General features: G+C 38.6%; 1 protein-coding gene across 1 annotated transcript in view; it reads left to right on the top strand.

The window, feature by feature from the left end:
- The first annotated feature begins 3,418 nt into the window (after positions 1 to 3,418).
- Positions 3,419 to 16,274, top strand: part of Il5ra (interleukin 5 receptor subunit alpha) — a 28,946-nt gene continuing 16,090 nt past the window's right edge. Inside the window, 9 exon segments of the mRNA XM_051203479.1 lie at positions 3,419 to 3,491; positions 4,994 to 5,139; positions 6,347 to 6,386; positions 6,389 to 6,484; positions 9,298 to 9,451; positions 9,829 to 9,925; positions 9,927 to 10,017; positions 11,468 to 11,613; positions 14,771 to 14,909. Coding sequence (XP_051059436.1) covers positions 3,419 to 3,491; positions 4,994 to 5,139; positions 6,347 to 6,386; positions 6,389 to 6,484; positions 9,298 to 9,451; positions 9,829 to 9,925; positions 9,927 to 10,017; positions 11,468 to 11,613; positions 14,771 to 14,909 — 982 coding nt within the window.

Raw genomic sequence — 16,274 nt, 5'->3', positions numbered from 1 at the left:
TGGGAAACATAAAGTGTTGCGTGTCATCCTGTTGCTCATTTATATTCTTTATGAGCATGTCAAGTTTTTCACTGTGGAGGTAACACAATGCACCTAGCTAAGCATAACCTTTATGCATTCATCCCCCAAGTCCAGATTGGATTTCATGGCTGACTATGCTGTACAGGGTTAAAAAGAGAAAGAAATTTTTCTTTGCAATAATCTAAAAGAGCATGAATCCACCCAGTGGCTTTTCAATTTCTGCTACTCAGGTTGTACTTGGAATTAGGTGTTAGTACAAGTCACCCACAAAAGGATCTAAAAATAGGGCTACCAACATAATTTTTGGTTATAAAATGAATCCTCCAGGCAGAAGAAAAATTAAATGGAAAGGGAAAATTTTATTTTTGAACTTCAGGAGAATTTGACTGATTCTCAGGAACAATGAGGAGATCTATCATCAATGGCTAAAGCCAGATTTAACTTAATTTCTGAAAACATCTGTCATGAGAGAGACTGTATGCCTGTTTTCTTTTAAATTTCAAGGAGGGAACTCCAGAGTTTTAAGTTTACTCACAGAACTGTCACATGATGAAATTCTTTCTGAAGTACCCTCAAAGACAGAGCATGTATTTCTAATTGTAGATAGGCAATCTTGATTTATTTTATTCTTCTTAGTTTGCACCTTAATTTAACAATGTAATGGCTTTGGGTTGCATTTTAGCTGATATCCAAGAAAAAAAATTTGGTGAGTATATTGTCATCATGAGATTATACAAAAAAAAAAAAAACCTACTGCATTAACTATATTTTAATATGATGACTTACAGCTCAGTTGATAATAGTGTAACTTTCAATGTATAGACCAAAGAGCTTGAATCTTTTTTTATCCCTAACCAAAGATGACAGTTTCCTACCAAGGGCTTATGTGCTTTAAACAACCACACGGAGACCAAGCATACAAGTGTTTGGGGAAACTGAGTCTGCTAATCACAGGAAAGACAGAGTCAAAGTTGGAGCTCCACTAATATCCAGCCTTTGCTGGAATTTATCTACCTAACTTTGGGAAATATCTGTAGCCTATCTGAGCACCTTGTGTTGTTCATAGGACAACTGATTTTTTTTTCAGAGATTTGCTTATTCCATAGAAAACTTAGGGAGATACAAAAAAACATGTGCCATTAATGGCCAAAACTTAGTAAAAAAATGTTTGGTGATCAAACTTGAAGAGAATCCTATTTTTTAGCAGCTATAAATCAGACTACAAGGTAAATTCTAGTAGAGAGTGCTTACTGATATAAAATATTCAATTACCTCCCCACTGAGATATTCAACGGAGTCATTATTTACTTCAACAATTTAATTGCAAAGGGATAAACAGATGTTTGTTATTTTTACAAGCACTGTGTTTAGACACTTCTGTTCTATCGGTCTATAAAAGTCACTACAGGGTATTAGTTCTGAGGTTTACCCCCCCCCCGACCTAGAATTCCTGTTAATGAAAATCAGTGAAGGTAGGGCAAATTAGACATCATGTCAGGAAATGCTGACATTTGAAGGCAGACTTTCATAACTTGAAGTAGCCTCTATCTTTGCTGTTACTAGGCACATTCATTGTAACTGAGCTTTTTGTAGGCTTAGTGCATTAGAAATGCTTCCCTTTTGCTCATGAAAAGTCTGGCTTGTTGAAAATTTAGAAGACCTTTACAGCTTCTGTTTTCATTGTCATGATCATGATCAGTATAAAAATTCATTTATATGGGGTGGGAGTGTCACAGAAATAGAAACAGGATTATTTGGTGAAAACTGGCATAACTCTGATAAGTTTATTTGAGAACAAAAAAAAAAAAAAGAGAGAGAGAAAGAAAGGAGAAAGGAAGAGGAAGGAAGGTGAGAAGAAGGAGGAATGGAGGAAGGGATGAAGGAGGGAGGAAGAAAAGAAAGAGGAGCGAAAGAATTAATTACTTCTATATGCTGTCCCTTTATGGCTCTTGTGTTGTTACTCCAACATGGGCAATAATAGCAATATATTAAGTAAGATGTTGTAAGATGTGATTAAATATTAAAGTATTAAGTTTTTGAGCATTTCCATTTAATAAAGTTCTCTGTCTTGCCTGCACTGGAATTAGGCTTTGAAAACGTCTAGCCATTTAGATAATTTTAAGTAAAATTTCTTACTAATTTATAAGAAATTATTTATTGGGAAAGTGCTGTCTAACAAAGATCTTCCATATTCTAAGCAAGGTTATTCAGCTGAGCTACATCCTAGCCCTGTAAGTCATTTGAATTACTATCAAACTGCAAGAATTTTTTTTTTTTTTTTTTTTTTTTTTTTTGGCCTGAAGATGAGGGTATGATCAAGTTTCACACCACACCACACCACACACACACACACACACACACACACACACACACACACAATAATGTCTTATTTTGTTCGTGAGGAGGCACAGCTCAGATGGAAGCCATACATACTTTTCATCCTTAGAGTTGGGCTCCAGTAGATCTCTGGGAAAAATCTCCAGATCTCTGATCTCCAGGTCCCAACAGAAGCTGTTGATTCCCCTTTGAACTCAAGGGCTGACACTGTCTGCTTCTCCTCATTCACTCAGCCTAACATTCTTCTCTCCATTCATCCCATTGCCAAGTTGTTTTTCTGAAGGGAGAAATGCTTACACTTTTTCCCAAGTGTGTGAACATGTTCTTTTTCCCTCCTGTCCTGTTCTCATTTGGGTCCTTAAGACAGTAAATCATCTTCCCCCAAACTCAAAATACCACACATTTATCTTGGACTTTAAAAGGGAGTTTATGTTTCTTACATTACAAATTGTTATCAATGTAAGTTTCTTGTCATATTGACTTGAAGGGAAAGGGTGGTGGGGTTGAACCTAGGATTTCTAGGTAAAACTCAACCACCGAGCCTAATTTAAAAACACATGAATGAGACTGATAGTGTTTATGTTTATTATGAATTGCTTAGAATTTTTTCGATCTTGAGACCCTGCTCTAATGTCCCTGAATACCAATCCTCTCCTGTTTTCTTTCTTTTCTTCTAGCTCTACACATGTGCTCCAGTGAAATTCTAGTGGAATCTCTCCTTGTGTGTATTATGAGACTTTAATTCACCTTCTGTTAGTCAAATCAGATGCCTCTTCACACCTATTGTGCCCCAGACACTTCACACTGTGGGCAATGTCTCAATTATTTATTCTCAATTAATTATTGATTGGCGTGTCATTCTATCCAAACAGACCATCCAGTTCTACAGCCCTAGGGGCAAAAGCCCATATGTTTGCATTCCCAGCATGCAAAAAGAATCATAAGCAGTTGCTAAGTGACCTGATCTTATGTTAAAAGGTAGCTGTCAGCTTTCCTTAGAAATGACAATCTGATGATCTGGAATTTGTCTTCCATGTTAAACCCATAGGATCTGACCATCATGCTGCCTACATTACTAATTCTTGTGGGGGCTTGGGCAATATTGCAAGCTGACTTACTTTCTGACAGAAGGAGTAAGGACCTTCTATCTAATAATGTTTGCTTTGTTAAAGTATATTATAAAAAAGGTAATGGGATTTTCTCTGAAACAAATATTCAATTGGGACATTGTTACAAAACAGTATAAACTCTTGAGAGTTAAGAAAGCGGTGTGGGCAGAAATGTAAATCATATGCTTCAGTAGGAAATTCAATTCTGAAAGTATATATGTGCAACATGGAAGAAAGCAGCCTCTGGAGGCCACATTTAGAACCCTCACCTCGACTGGGAATTTCATGAAAGGCCTCACAAGAAGCAGAACAAACTTCTACCATTTTCTTTTCATTTTTCCCCTGAAACTTGTTGATCTAAGGGTTTGTATGATGATGGAGAAAACTGTCTGATGGCACCAGCCCAGCTCTGTTTAGAACTCTCTATAAAGGCCATATTCTATCTTGGTACTGCCCTGAACATAGCCACTGTCTACATAATCACCAAGCTGCACAACAGCTGCACAGTGGAGCTGGAGCAATGACCTTTGGGGTTTAGCTACATAATTTAGATTTGAAAAGCCATGGTAGCCAGTGACTGCTGGAATAAAGGTGACCTACATCGACAGTCCTGGAAACTCTTGCATGTCAGACACAGGTGCAGGGTCATGAAGGGCTTGTAAGGTCAATGGAAAACACTGATAATTTAGTAAATGAATAAATTTAAAATTATGTGTTTCACAATGTATAGTGCTTCCCTTGTTTGGGTGAGAAAATTTTTAGACATTGTTTAAACATACGCCCAGAAAAACATAACAAAATAAGATGTGAATTTATTTTTTTTACTTTCTTCTTATTGCTCGTTGTGTTTTATAGCATTTCTACAATAAATACTGAGTCCTTAATGAAGTGAAATATTTTATTTTGAAGGCAAATCCTTTTTTCTATTCAAATACTTTAGTCTATGGCTCATAATGAGAAATAAATACACTTTACATTGTGAATCATTGATCTTACAAATAAGAAGGTACTTTTATGCAGCAGAAACTAGACGTCCATGAGACAACTGTTTCAGGTCCAATATATGCCCCCCCCCCAGCTCCTCTGGTGTGCTCTATTTATCTTCCATACTACTGTGAAAATGAAAGAAAGGGAATTTCAACTCCAGAAATTGTTATCATATCCCATTCACTGGTTGTGGGGCTTATTATGAAAACTACAGCTTTAATGAGTAACAATATGGTAGATTATTCATACTCAATAAAACCATGTTACAGTTACAGGTAATAACTGGATAATGAACTAACAATAATTTTAAAGAAACTTTTGCCAAATTACTTCTGTATCATATATTCTAATAAGCCACAGCAAATCAGTATGTTATTTAATAAAATAATTAAAATATTTTAAAGACTGGGAATGTAGCTCAGTGATAAAATACCTGTCTCACACTCACTGGCCCCGAGTTTCACCCCCAGCACCATATATAAAAGTGGTCTTTATGGACAATTGAACATTGTATCATTTTTTTTTTTTTGAATCCTTAGTTTTACTTCTACCACCTGTCAATTTTACCATTAAAGCCACCGGATTAGCTCAAGTTCTTTTACACTGGGACCCAAATCCTGACCAAGAGCAAAGGAATGTTGATCTACAGTATCATGTGAAAATAAATGTTCCACAAAAAGATGAAGTAAGTTCTGGCTCTGATGACAATCACTACTAAAGTGAATATTCTTTTTTAAACTGCATTTTCTTCATGAAGTGAAATTCTTGATAAAGTACAGCCAATTACTAAAAATCTTCTTGTGTTACCAGTAAGATTTGTAAAGTGAATAGAACTCATGCATATTATTCAAAATTAAACAGTAGCATAGAAGTCTTTATCTCAAGGAAAATCCCCCCTGTCTCTCTCTGTCTCCCTCGTGTGTGTGTGTGTGTGTGTGTGAGAGAGAGAGAGAGAGAGAGAGAGAGAGAGAGGGAGGGAGAGAGAGAGACACAGAGAGGGGGGATGCACATGTGTGTGTTATGAACTTTTGACTGTGTGTCTGTGTCTATGTTCATGTGGGTGTATATGTAGGGGTATGACACTTTGAGTAATCCCTTTCCAAAACCATTTGTTTTAGAGAAATCTCTCACTGAATTGCAAGCTTATCAATATGACTAGGCATCAGGGATCCACCTACCTCTGCCCTACCCCTAGAGTTGGGGTTACAGCTGCATGCTGTCATGTGCCTTGAATTTTACATGTATTTGGGGACCCAAACTCAAGTTGTCGTATTCACACAACAGTCACTTTATTAATTGAGTCATCTTCCAAGACTAATTACCAGCGTTTAAAGTGTAATGCATTTGATAGTACTGTTTATATATCTTCTAAAATGTCAATAAAACTAGAAGAAAGTGGTGATCAAAATGGTAAAAGGAAAAGGTACAGTATAGGGTCAGAAAATCCAAGGTGAAGGCCAAGGTCATTCACTACCTATGTTTATATCCTAAGGTCTTGAGTTATTTTCAGATTTATAATGAAGATATGCTAACACATCTGTTGTGTAACACATTTGTAGTAAGGTGAAAGAAAAGGATATGTGCTTTGTATTAAGAATTTGGGAGTAAACATGAGATTTTAAAAGAATTTTCTGTCAAGAAGTGCTCCTAGAGAGGAGACTGGCATGAAAGATGAGAATCAAAGGGGACTTGAGATTTAATTACAATATGGTTTTTGTTCTGAAAGAGGAATATATTCATGTGTCATTGAGAAAGTCTATTAATATTACAATGCCTCTTTTCTAAGAAAATTACTTCATTTTTACTTATTATCATTTTCAAAGTGGAGTAAAAGGCCTATTTGATTAATGTTATTTTCTACTATATGCTATGACTAGAGTGTTTTATTTTAGTATAATACCAGGAGGGCTGAAAGCAAATATGTGGCCCCCCTTCTAATGGCTTTGGAGCTAATGTGAGGAGCATCTTATGGAGAAGCAACTCTTTCCTGGCCAGCAGTTGGGTTTCTGCTGAACTCAAAGCTTCACCAGGTAAAAGGAGACATGGGGCATCTAAATTTCATATTCTGCCCTTCTGAAAATGGGAAGAAAACCTCTTTTCTCTAGCCCAGCACCACACCTTCCAAACGCCTTCCTAGCACCCCCATTCTAACCACAGCTCTCAGGCAATCCAGGTCCACCTGTTTCACCTCTGCAAGCACACCCCTGTATCTACACTGGTTTCCTGTGGAAGCTGGACTTCCTGGTATACATAAACAGAGATAGCTCTGATTGAACATTTTAACACAGAAATACACAAATACAAGAGGGGAAAAAAGGGGGTAGGCCATTGGATCCTAGGATATGCAACTTCCTAAATCATATACATCTTAACTCCATATCTGTGAACATTTTGCAAGTCTTTCTCCAATCCACATCATTGGATAAGAAGATCCTGCCTCCTGTGTTGTTAGTCAGCTTTCTTTTTACTATAACAAATATGTAAGATAATAGACTTATTTCGTTTCTGGTTTGGGTGGGGATTTCCACCCATGACCTGTCAGGCCTATTTTTAGTTCATGTAACAACACAGCATATCACTCCAGAAGCAGGTGGTAGCGGTCTATGGTCAGGGAGGCAAGGGTATAACTATCATCCCCTTTAAAGACGTCTCCCCAAAGACCTCCCCAGAGGCCTCAACTCAGAAAGGGCTCTCCACTTCCCAACTACACCATGGGCTGCAGAACAAAGTCTTTATCAAACAGAAACCTCTGAACTGTGTTGGTAACAACACAAGATGCTTGCATTTACTCATAATTTTCCAGTGAGTTACCAACAGACTTGCCCCCGTAAGGGAAGGTACTTTGGGGAATAGAGATGAACATAAATATGGGGCATTGTGCACTTTGCATTTAGCCATTATCTTACCTCTACTGAATAACAGAGCTTCCTCTATGTGATATTCCTTTCAGTGTTAAGTTTCTAAATTCTAATTACTCCCCTAGTACCCCCGGCACATGTTCACACTAATCAAGTTGTATGTATGCCACTAACCAAGTGAAAATTCATACTGAATTATTTCTTGAGTTGGAACTGGGAAAGCGCTGACTTATTTTGATGTGACACAGACTAGTGGATGTTTAGTGTGTGGACACATGTATACATGCATGCATGCACACAGAGAGTGAGGGGGAAGTTCTGTGTCCATGGGCTCCACTTTGATGGATTCAACTAAATGTGGATCAAGAGCCCTCTTGAAGCATTCATACTGCTCATGAGCAGATTGTTTCATGCCATTATTTTCTAAGTAGCACAGTCTAACAAGTATTTACTAATCCAAGTTAGCTAGAAAGGATTTAAACAAGACCAGAGGCTGTGTAAATTATATGCAAGATGGCATCATATAAAAGACTGGAACATTTGAAGGTTTTAGTATGGGGGAAAGTTCTGGAACAACATAAATACAGAGACATGATTTTATAGTTACATATGTGTCTAAGTCATATAACACACACATATACATATACATATACACATATACACATACACACACATATATATATATATACGTATATGTATATATATACATATATATGTGTATATATACATATACGTATATATATATACATATATATATATATATATAGCAAACTAACCAGTTTTCTGTCTCCAACTTCTATATGGCATTAGGAGGCTCTCTCCTCTGTCCATTAAAAAACACTTCATGACAGTGATAAAAGTTAATCTATAGCTGCTTTATGAAAATAAAACCCCTTCTGATGGGATTTGTCATTCTGTAAATATGTTTCTCTTATTGATTAATGAATAAAGCACTGTTGGAAAATAGGAAGGCAAGATAGGCAGGACTAGGAGACAAGGAGGATTCTAGGAAATGTAGTAGAGGACATTTAAGATGTAGAGACCTGAGGGAGAAACAGTCCAGACCCTCTCTCCAGTAAGCCAAGTCCACGTGAAAACACTTAGATTAATAGAAATGGGTTAATATTTAAGGTAGATCTAGCCAATAAGAAACATTAGTAACTGGCCACCCACTTTATATATAATACATTGTCTCTATGTGTTATTTGGGGGCTGACACGGCTGTGGGGCCAGGCTGGAGGGAGAACTGCTCATAACACCCTTCCATCATTTAGGGTTTCCTTTTTCGGGAGTTTTGTTCTTCCTGACCCTAGCCCCAAGTACACTTTTCTTTCTTTGAGGAACAACAGCAAGTTTGTTTGAGAGAGTGCTTGGGGTAGCGCAAACATAATTTGGGGAAGCCCACTGCAAGCAAACATTTGAAATCTCAGATTTTAAGTCATAGTATGTTAGGGACACTGCCAAGCTAAGGTACACTGATCTCTAATATAATGGTAAGATCTTGGGATATTTCCAAAATGCATCTCCTGAGCAGTAAACCATGTAATTCATGAGACACAGATACCAAGGAATGGCTCATATGACTCAAGAAGAAAGAAGAGTCTGGAGAGATTCCCTGACCTAACCTCATTTACAGCTAGAAAAACTAGACATTATGTGGAGAGATGCCTCCCAGTCAGCTACTGACAAATACAGCACTAGAGTGCTAAAGCTGTTGGACACATGACACAAGACTTGAACTTTCAGACATCCGTCTCAGTGACACACCCCCATATCTTCATCTAAGTAGCTGAAAAGTTCCTTTATGTCAAAACCTGAGGCTTTATAGTTCTAGTTTCATTTCTCCAGTAAATTCACCCTTTGCAAATGAGTTTCTATAAATGGATGTTTGTGGTGACTTACAATCAATAGTATCTCAAGCAAAAGCACAAATTTCATAAGCCATCATGGCAATGTTTTGTTCTTATTATTTGTGGTCCCCCTAGGGTCTTCTGGAACTTCGGTTATTAATTTAACTTGCATCACAAACACTGTCCTGAGCAGTCACACCCACTTAAGGCCGTACCAAGTGTCGCTTCGCTGCACCTGGCTTGTTGGCAAGAATGCCCCTGAGGACACACAGTATTTCCTGTACTATAGGTCAGTGTTGTTCTTTTGATACAACTATTGCCTATGAAACACAAACACGAGACTCAGTGCCCACGTGGAGTTTATTGAGCGAGGGGAGGGAAAGGGGGTGGCTGGTGGCCAACTGAATGCAGGGGAGAGGGGGTGTGTGGGGTGCTTGCTTTAAAAGGGGCACATGTGCATGTGCAACTGAGTCCCCTGCACAGCCAGGTAAACCTTGAGCAGCCAGGTAAAGCCTGATGTAGTGATGACATGGCCATGAGCGTCCTGCCCATTGTCGGGGGAGGAGTCAGCAGACTGCTGGTTCCCAACAGTCAGTATCTATTTTTACTTATGCAAATTATACATTTCCTCTTCCCTTATAAAAACTCATGGGTATTCCAATTTAGGTTTGGTGTTTGGACTGAAGAATGTCAAGAATACAGCAGAGATACACTGAACAGAAATACTGCATGCTGGTTTCCCAGGACATTTATCAACAGCAAGGGGGTTTGAGCAGCTTGCAGTGCATGTTAATGGCTCAAGCAAGCATGCTGCAATCAAGCCCTTTGATCAGTTGTTCACTCCACATGCCATTGGTAAGCCAGACTTATCCCAGCATTAGAATAATCAAATAGCACAATCTTGGCATTGGAAAGGGTCCTTTCAAATATTAAACAGCCATAAAACCAATGGAAAAAAAAAATAACTGACAGGCATCCCAACTTTACATAAATGTTTCGCTGGTTGACTTGGTAATGTAGGGGACTATCCTGGGCAAGGGAAGATGTTTAGTGGCATTCTTGGCTTCTATTCATGAGTTTTCTAACTTGTATCTTCCCTGTGGGTGCCCCCTCCGAGTTGTGACCAAATCACATATCAAAAGTATCCTTTTGAGTGTAGAGTTCTCTCTAGTTGAGAATTTATTGCACCAGGAAAAGTCATAGCAGTGCTGATCTATTCTGGCTGCTTTCATGAAATGTGTGTCCACAGGTAATAGATTGTACTCAGAACAATTATGAGCCTTTCCCTCAAGGTATGGTCCTTCTACAGTCCAAAGATACTCATTTTTGTTTTCCAACATTGTTTCTTCTTTCAAAGCTAACCCCCCAATCCTCATTGGTTCTTTGTGGCAGTTTGGACTCATCTCTAGACGTTTAAACAATATGCCCACAGTTCTCTTTTCTCCTCCACCCTCCTTTTTCCTTCCCCATTCCTTTCTTCCTCTTTTACTTAAAAAAAATGTGTATGTGTACTATATTCATATTTCTGTAGGTGTGCTTGTCCATTCAGAAGCCTGGGATAAACATCAGAATATCTTCCTCAATTGCTTTTCTGCTTTATTTTGTAGGGAGCAGAGACTTTCACTGGACTGGAACTTGCCATTTTTGCCAGACTGGCTGGCTAGCTAGATAATAAGGTCCTAGGATCCATCTATCTTTACTACCCAACCACCACCCCCAGCTCTGGGGTTACAACTGTTTTCACATGGGTTCTGGGAATCCAAATTCAGGTCCTGATGCTAGCATTGAAGTACTTTACTCCTGTAAAAACATATTTAGCTCAATCTGTTCTATTTATGCAAAGCTTCTTGTTTTGTCTGATAAAACAACACTAGCAAAAAAAAAAAAAAAAAAAAAATTCTGAAGCCATAAAGTAGAAGTGATTTACCCAGAGCTATGCCCCTGCTGAGAACTGGAGATGAGGCCCTCGGTCCATGTTCTGTCCATTAGTACAGTCTAACTTGGAAAGGTAAAGGGATGCTGGGTATACTTTTCATCGAACTGACAGGGGAAAGGTGTCAATCAACCACTTCCACTTGGAGTAGTGATTTCTGTTCTTTATATGTGTAAATCCATTCAGCAAGCCATACCAAGAACCTCATGGGAAGCGACTCACTTCCTGTGGCTTTGAGATTGGTTGATTGAGACCTAATGGTAAACCTTGAAAAAAAAAAAGCATATCTTAGAAATGGTAAGTTGGGGCTATCAGCCCTGATCCTTGGTTTTACAAAGTTGCCACTGACCTATCTCTCCTTCTATGACCTAGATCAAGTGAATCCTCCAATGAATGTCACAGTTGGAATTGAAGAAACTTCCCTTTATATCCAATGGGAGAAACCAGTTTCTGCCTTTCCAGTCCATTGCTTTAGTTATGAATTGAAAATTTACAACACAAAGAATGGTTACTTTCAGGTAATTTTTAATATCATTCCAGCATTCCATATTAGACACCATTATCTGTGGAGCATTTCAAACAGTGGGTTTCAACCTTCCTAATGCTGTAATCCTTTAATAGAGTTAATGTTGTGGTGACTTCCAACCAAAAAGTTATTTTCATTACCACCAAATAACTGCAATTTTGCTACTGTTATGAAACCTAATGGAAATACTTTTGGATATAGAGGTTTGCCAAAGTGGTTGCAACCAACAGATTGAGAGCTGCTGATTTAAAAGTTTCAGTAGTGACTGCTCTGGTGTTTTTAAATATCAACAGAGTCAATGTTGACTTACACCTGCCCAGGGTATTACAGAAATAAATCCTACAGTACTTTTATTTTGAAAGGACATAGTTTGAGTTGAAAATAATACCAAGGATAAAGTAAAACCCATTTGTAAGAGCTTTACAACAACTACAAATGATACAACTACTGGGCAAAATGGAAAGGCAAGTTTCCCAAAAGTTACAATTATCCCAAGAGCCTATAATTCTACTTCTAGGTATGCATGCAAATTATTTCAAAAAGGGTCTCAAAAAGATATTTGGACACATGTGCTCACAGCAGCATAACTCACAGTAGCCACCTGTGAAAAGCTGAAGCAGCTAAAGCAGCCCCCCCCCCATGTCCATTAACAGATGAACAGAGAGCCAGGTTTGGTGGAACACATCTGTGAATCCAGGACCCAGGAGGGGAAGCTGAGATAGGAGGAATGCCAGGGGTATAGTCTGGACTACGTAACAAGATTCCTGAAAACAAACAAGAAAAACCCAATGCCCTACAGAATATGCATAAAAACAAAATGCAGTATATATTAATATAGACAAAGGGACATTAGTCAGTCTTCGAAAGGAAATTCTGATACATGCTATGATATGAATGAACCTCAGGACAGCAAGCAAGGTGAAATAAGCAGATCACAAAGGACAAATAGCACACTATTCTGCCTTCATGAGATACCAAGGTAGTAAAACACATATAAATAGAAGATGGCACAATGGTTGCTAGGAAATGGGGAATGGAAAATGAGGAACCATTGTCTAATGGAAACCTAATGTTCAGATTGTGAATTTTTTGATCATTGGGTGATGGAAATTGAATAGAGAGGCTCATGCATGCAGAACATGAGACACATCCCCAACCAGAAACTCCAGACATGTAAGATGAAAATGTGTTGTAGTCAGGTTGCACAACAGCATGGCTATTCAACATTCCTGGCCTGCATGCTTGACAATGGTGCAGGGGCATATCTTAACACCCATGGAGTTTTCTTATGTTGTTTTAAACCTTGTCCACAATAACTGTTGCATAATTATGGTTCCCATTTTATTGGTAATTAGGCCACTCCCCTGGAAAAAGAAAATGAATAATATCTCAGAGTCAAAAAGCTAAAGAAGAAATATAGAAGTCATGATTGTTGCACATAAAATAAATGAGGAGCTGTGAGATGGCTCAGTGGTAAAGGCCCTTGCCATTAAGCATGCTTTCCTGCATTGAATTCCTAGAGCCCACAAGGTGGATGGAGAGAAGAGACAGCGTCAAGTTGTTCTCTTGCCCCATACCCACGCTGTGGTATGCATGTACACACACAAACAAATAAATGTAAAAATAATTAACAGGAACACAGTAAACACCATCTATTTAAATTTAACCAATATCTACAATTAGTTTCTTGGGGTAACGCATAAAGAGAAATAAGGCCTTTGTTTTTTGGTCTGAAATAAATTTATTAGTATGTCTTCTTAATTTTTAAATTATGTGCCATATCATGGGGCACACTGCTTTCAAATGATCGCCAAGAACGTAACATGGGGCTGGAGAGATGGCTTGGTGGTTAAGAAAAGCACTGACTGCACTTCCAGTGGACCCAGATTCAAATCCCAGCACCCATGTGTCAGTTTACAACTGTCTGTAATTCCAGTTCCAGATGACCTGGTGCCCTTCCACAGGCATACATACAGGCAACACACCAATACAATAAAAATAAATAAAGTGAAAAGTAAATGGACATATCAAATGAGTTCTGCTCTGGCAAATGTATCAGAGGCTCCCCACCATAGGGAAGATCAACAGAGTATAGAAGGGAGAAGAGGAAAATAGCCTTGTTGGCCTCCACAACAAGGAGGTGAATGCAACTTAGGGGTGGTGGTGGGGTATCAGACAGAAACTTGCCTACTGAGGAAAAGAGAGTAGTTCTTAAAATACATTAAAAAGGATCAACTAGAAAAACAAAACAAACACAGCCAAAGATGTGCAAAATGCAAGCCAACTGATCATGGGCTTGGATGTCACAGCAATGTCCAACGGCTCTCCATTTCCAAACTGCTTGCACTGTCTGCACTGATCTTATCATAGAGCAGCAAATGGCACTTCCTGACCTGTACCAGTCCACAACCACACTGTGTCTGCTAGGGGTGTGCGAGGAAAAGGAATAACACCGCGGCTAGAGAGTGCAAGCTTCCTTCAGCCAAGTGGTAGTGAGTGAGCTGGCCCAACACAAGGCTAGCACTAGATTTGTAACTCTACCGTGAGGTTTTTTTTAAAAGCCAAAGAGAATCTACTTTAAAACTACCGCCATGGACAATGAGCGTTGTCAAAGAATCTTACAGGATGGAGAAAAGTAGCATTTACAGGGTAGAAATGTCATCTTGGCAGCAGTGTGAAAGGTGGATGTGAGGGTGCCAAGTGAGTACAGGGATATTAGCTAATAAGACCACCCAGGCAATAGAGCAGAGAGCCGACACAGGCTGTGGTCATTGGACAGGGCTGAACAGGCACAAACTACATGCTATTTAATACTATGACTTACCAATGTGGAAGGACAAGGTAACAGAGATTATGTATGCTGTTGAAGGTGACTCAATTTTTCCATATGACATTATTTTGTCTACACAGCTTCACGTAGCCCTTCAGCTGACCATTTTATATGTTAGTTACAAGATCACTTTCTCCTCAGGGTAACTGCCGAGACCTCATACTGGAACAGTGTAGAATAAACTCATGACTATGCCCTGTTGATTTTTAGATTACTTGCTAAACAATGAGTCACATTATGTACACATGACTCCTCAAACTGGTTTTCCACATAAATAATATGGCTAGGCACTATTATAATGTTAATTTTTCCCATTTAGATGGAAAAACTGGCCACCAACAAATTCATCTCAAAAATTGATGGGGTTTCTACATATTCCATTCAAGTAAGAGCAGCTGTGAGCTCATCTTGCAGAGTATCTGGGAGCTGGGGCGAGTGGAGTCAACCTATTTATGTGGGTGAGTCCCTGATGTGTATGTAAAAGCAGATAGTCCTGGAAAGTGCATGTTCACTCAGGTCTTGTAGTAGCTTATTCTTTACTCTGCCTCATCTTTCATCCATCTTCTTTGTCTTTAACTAGACATGTGTGTTCTAGGAAGCCTAGCTGTCCCATTGTCTCCCTAGCACAAGTCCTTCCCAGGCCTTCCATCCATATTGTATATATGCACATGAGCTGTATGTGCATGGGTGTAGATACACAGGCATTCGCACTGTGTGTGTTCATGGGGGACAAAGGAAGACATCGAAATTCTGCTCTGTCATTCTTTACCTTGTTCCCTTGAGACAGAGTCTCTTGTTGAACCTGGAGCTAGTCTGGTTTGCAGTAAGCCCCAGAAGTTCTCACACCTCTGCCCTCAACAGGTCCCTATGAAACCATGCCCAGCTTTCATATGGGTGTTGGGGATTTGAACTCAGTCCTTACACTTGCACAGCAAGCTCTCATACTTCCTGAGGCATCTCGCCAGCTCCTATCTAATTATTTAGAGTACACATTTTATGTTCAGATAATTGCAGGTATATAAGCTGTGGAAAGAAACAGAGATCCAATCTTTCTTTGACCTAGTTTCTCCCAGTGCCAACATCTTGCAAAATCTACAGTTTAATTTTAACACTAAAAAATTGGCATTGATGGCACACCATCTTTCTCAGCCTATGAATTTAATGTGTAATTATTGTTTATGTTTGGTCTTATGCAGTGTTAGCATTCATGTTACAGCTCAGTCAAGATGCCAAGTTGTGTATCATAAGATTGTTCCTTTTGATCTTTTGAAACACATCCATCCTCTTTGCTCCTCATCTCTAGGCCCAAAGGTCCCCATCAGCATAATTTTGCCATGCTTATGTGTGAATTTATTTGTTTATTTCCTTTTTAAAAGATTTTAAAATTAAATAATATTAGGGTCTATGAAACCTGGATCCATCCCTGAACCATTAGCCAACAGATAGTAAGTATCTCTAATAATTTGAGCATCTCCCGGGCATGTGAGCTGTTTTGCACCTATTTTTATTTGTGATCAAATTGACTGGTTTATTTGGCAAATTAAATAAGTACCATACATGACAAGAAACAGGGAATGGGTAGCAACCATGGATGAAGGGCGTATTTATTGGATAAAGGAAATGATTGGTATTATACATAGCTTTTTTTTTTTTTTTTTTTTTTGCTAAACACCATCCGAGATGACTTTTATATATTCTCTTAGTTAAATCTATCAAGAAATCCATTCTTTAAAGATGTATATTTGGAACATTTGGGTGCTTTATTTATCTCTGTAAGCATCTGAGATGGGGTGAACCTAGGTTAATGTATTCTAGAGCCCAAG

The sequence above is a fragment of the Phodopus roborovskii genome, unplaced genomic scaffold (genome assembly GCF_943737965.1).
Source record: "Phodopus roborovskii unplaced genomic scaffold, PHOROB, whole genome shotgun sequence".
Classification (NCBI taxonomy): Eukaryota; Metazoa; Chordata; class Mammalia; order Rodentia; family Cricetidae; genus Phodopus; species Phodopus roborovskii.
The sequence above is the reverse complement of the archived record's forward strand: the minus strand, read 5'-3'. Positions and strand labels throughout refer to the sequence as shown.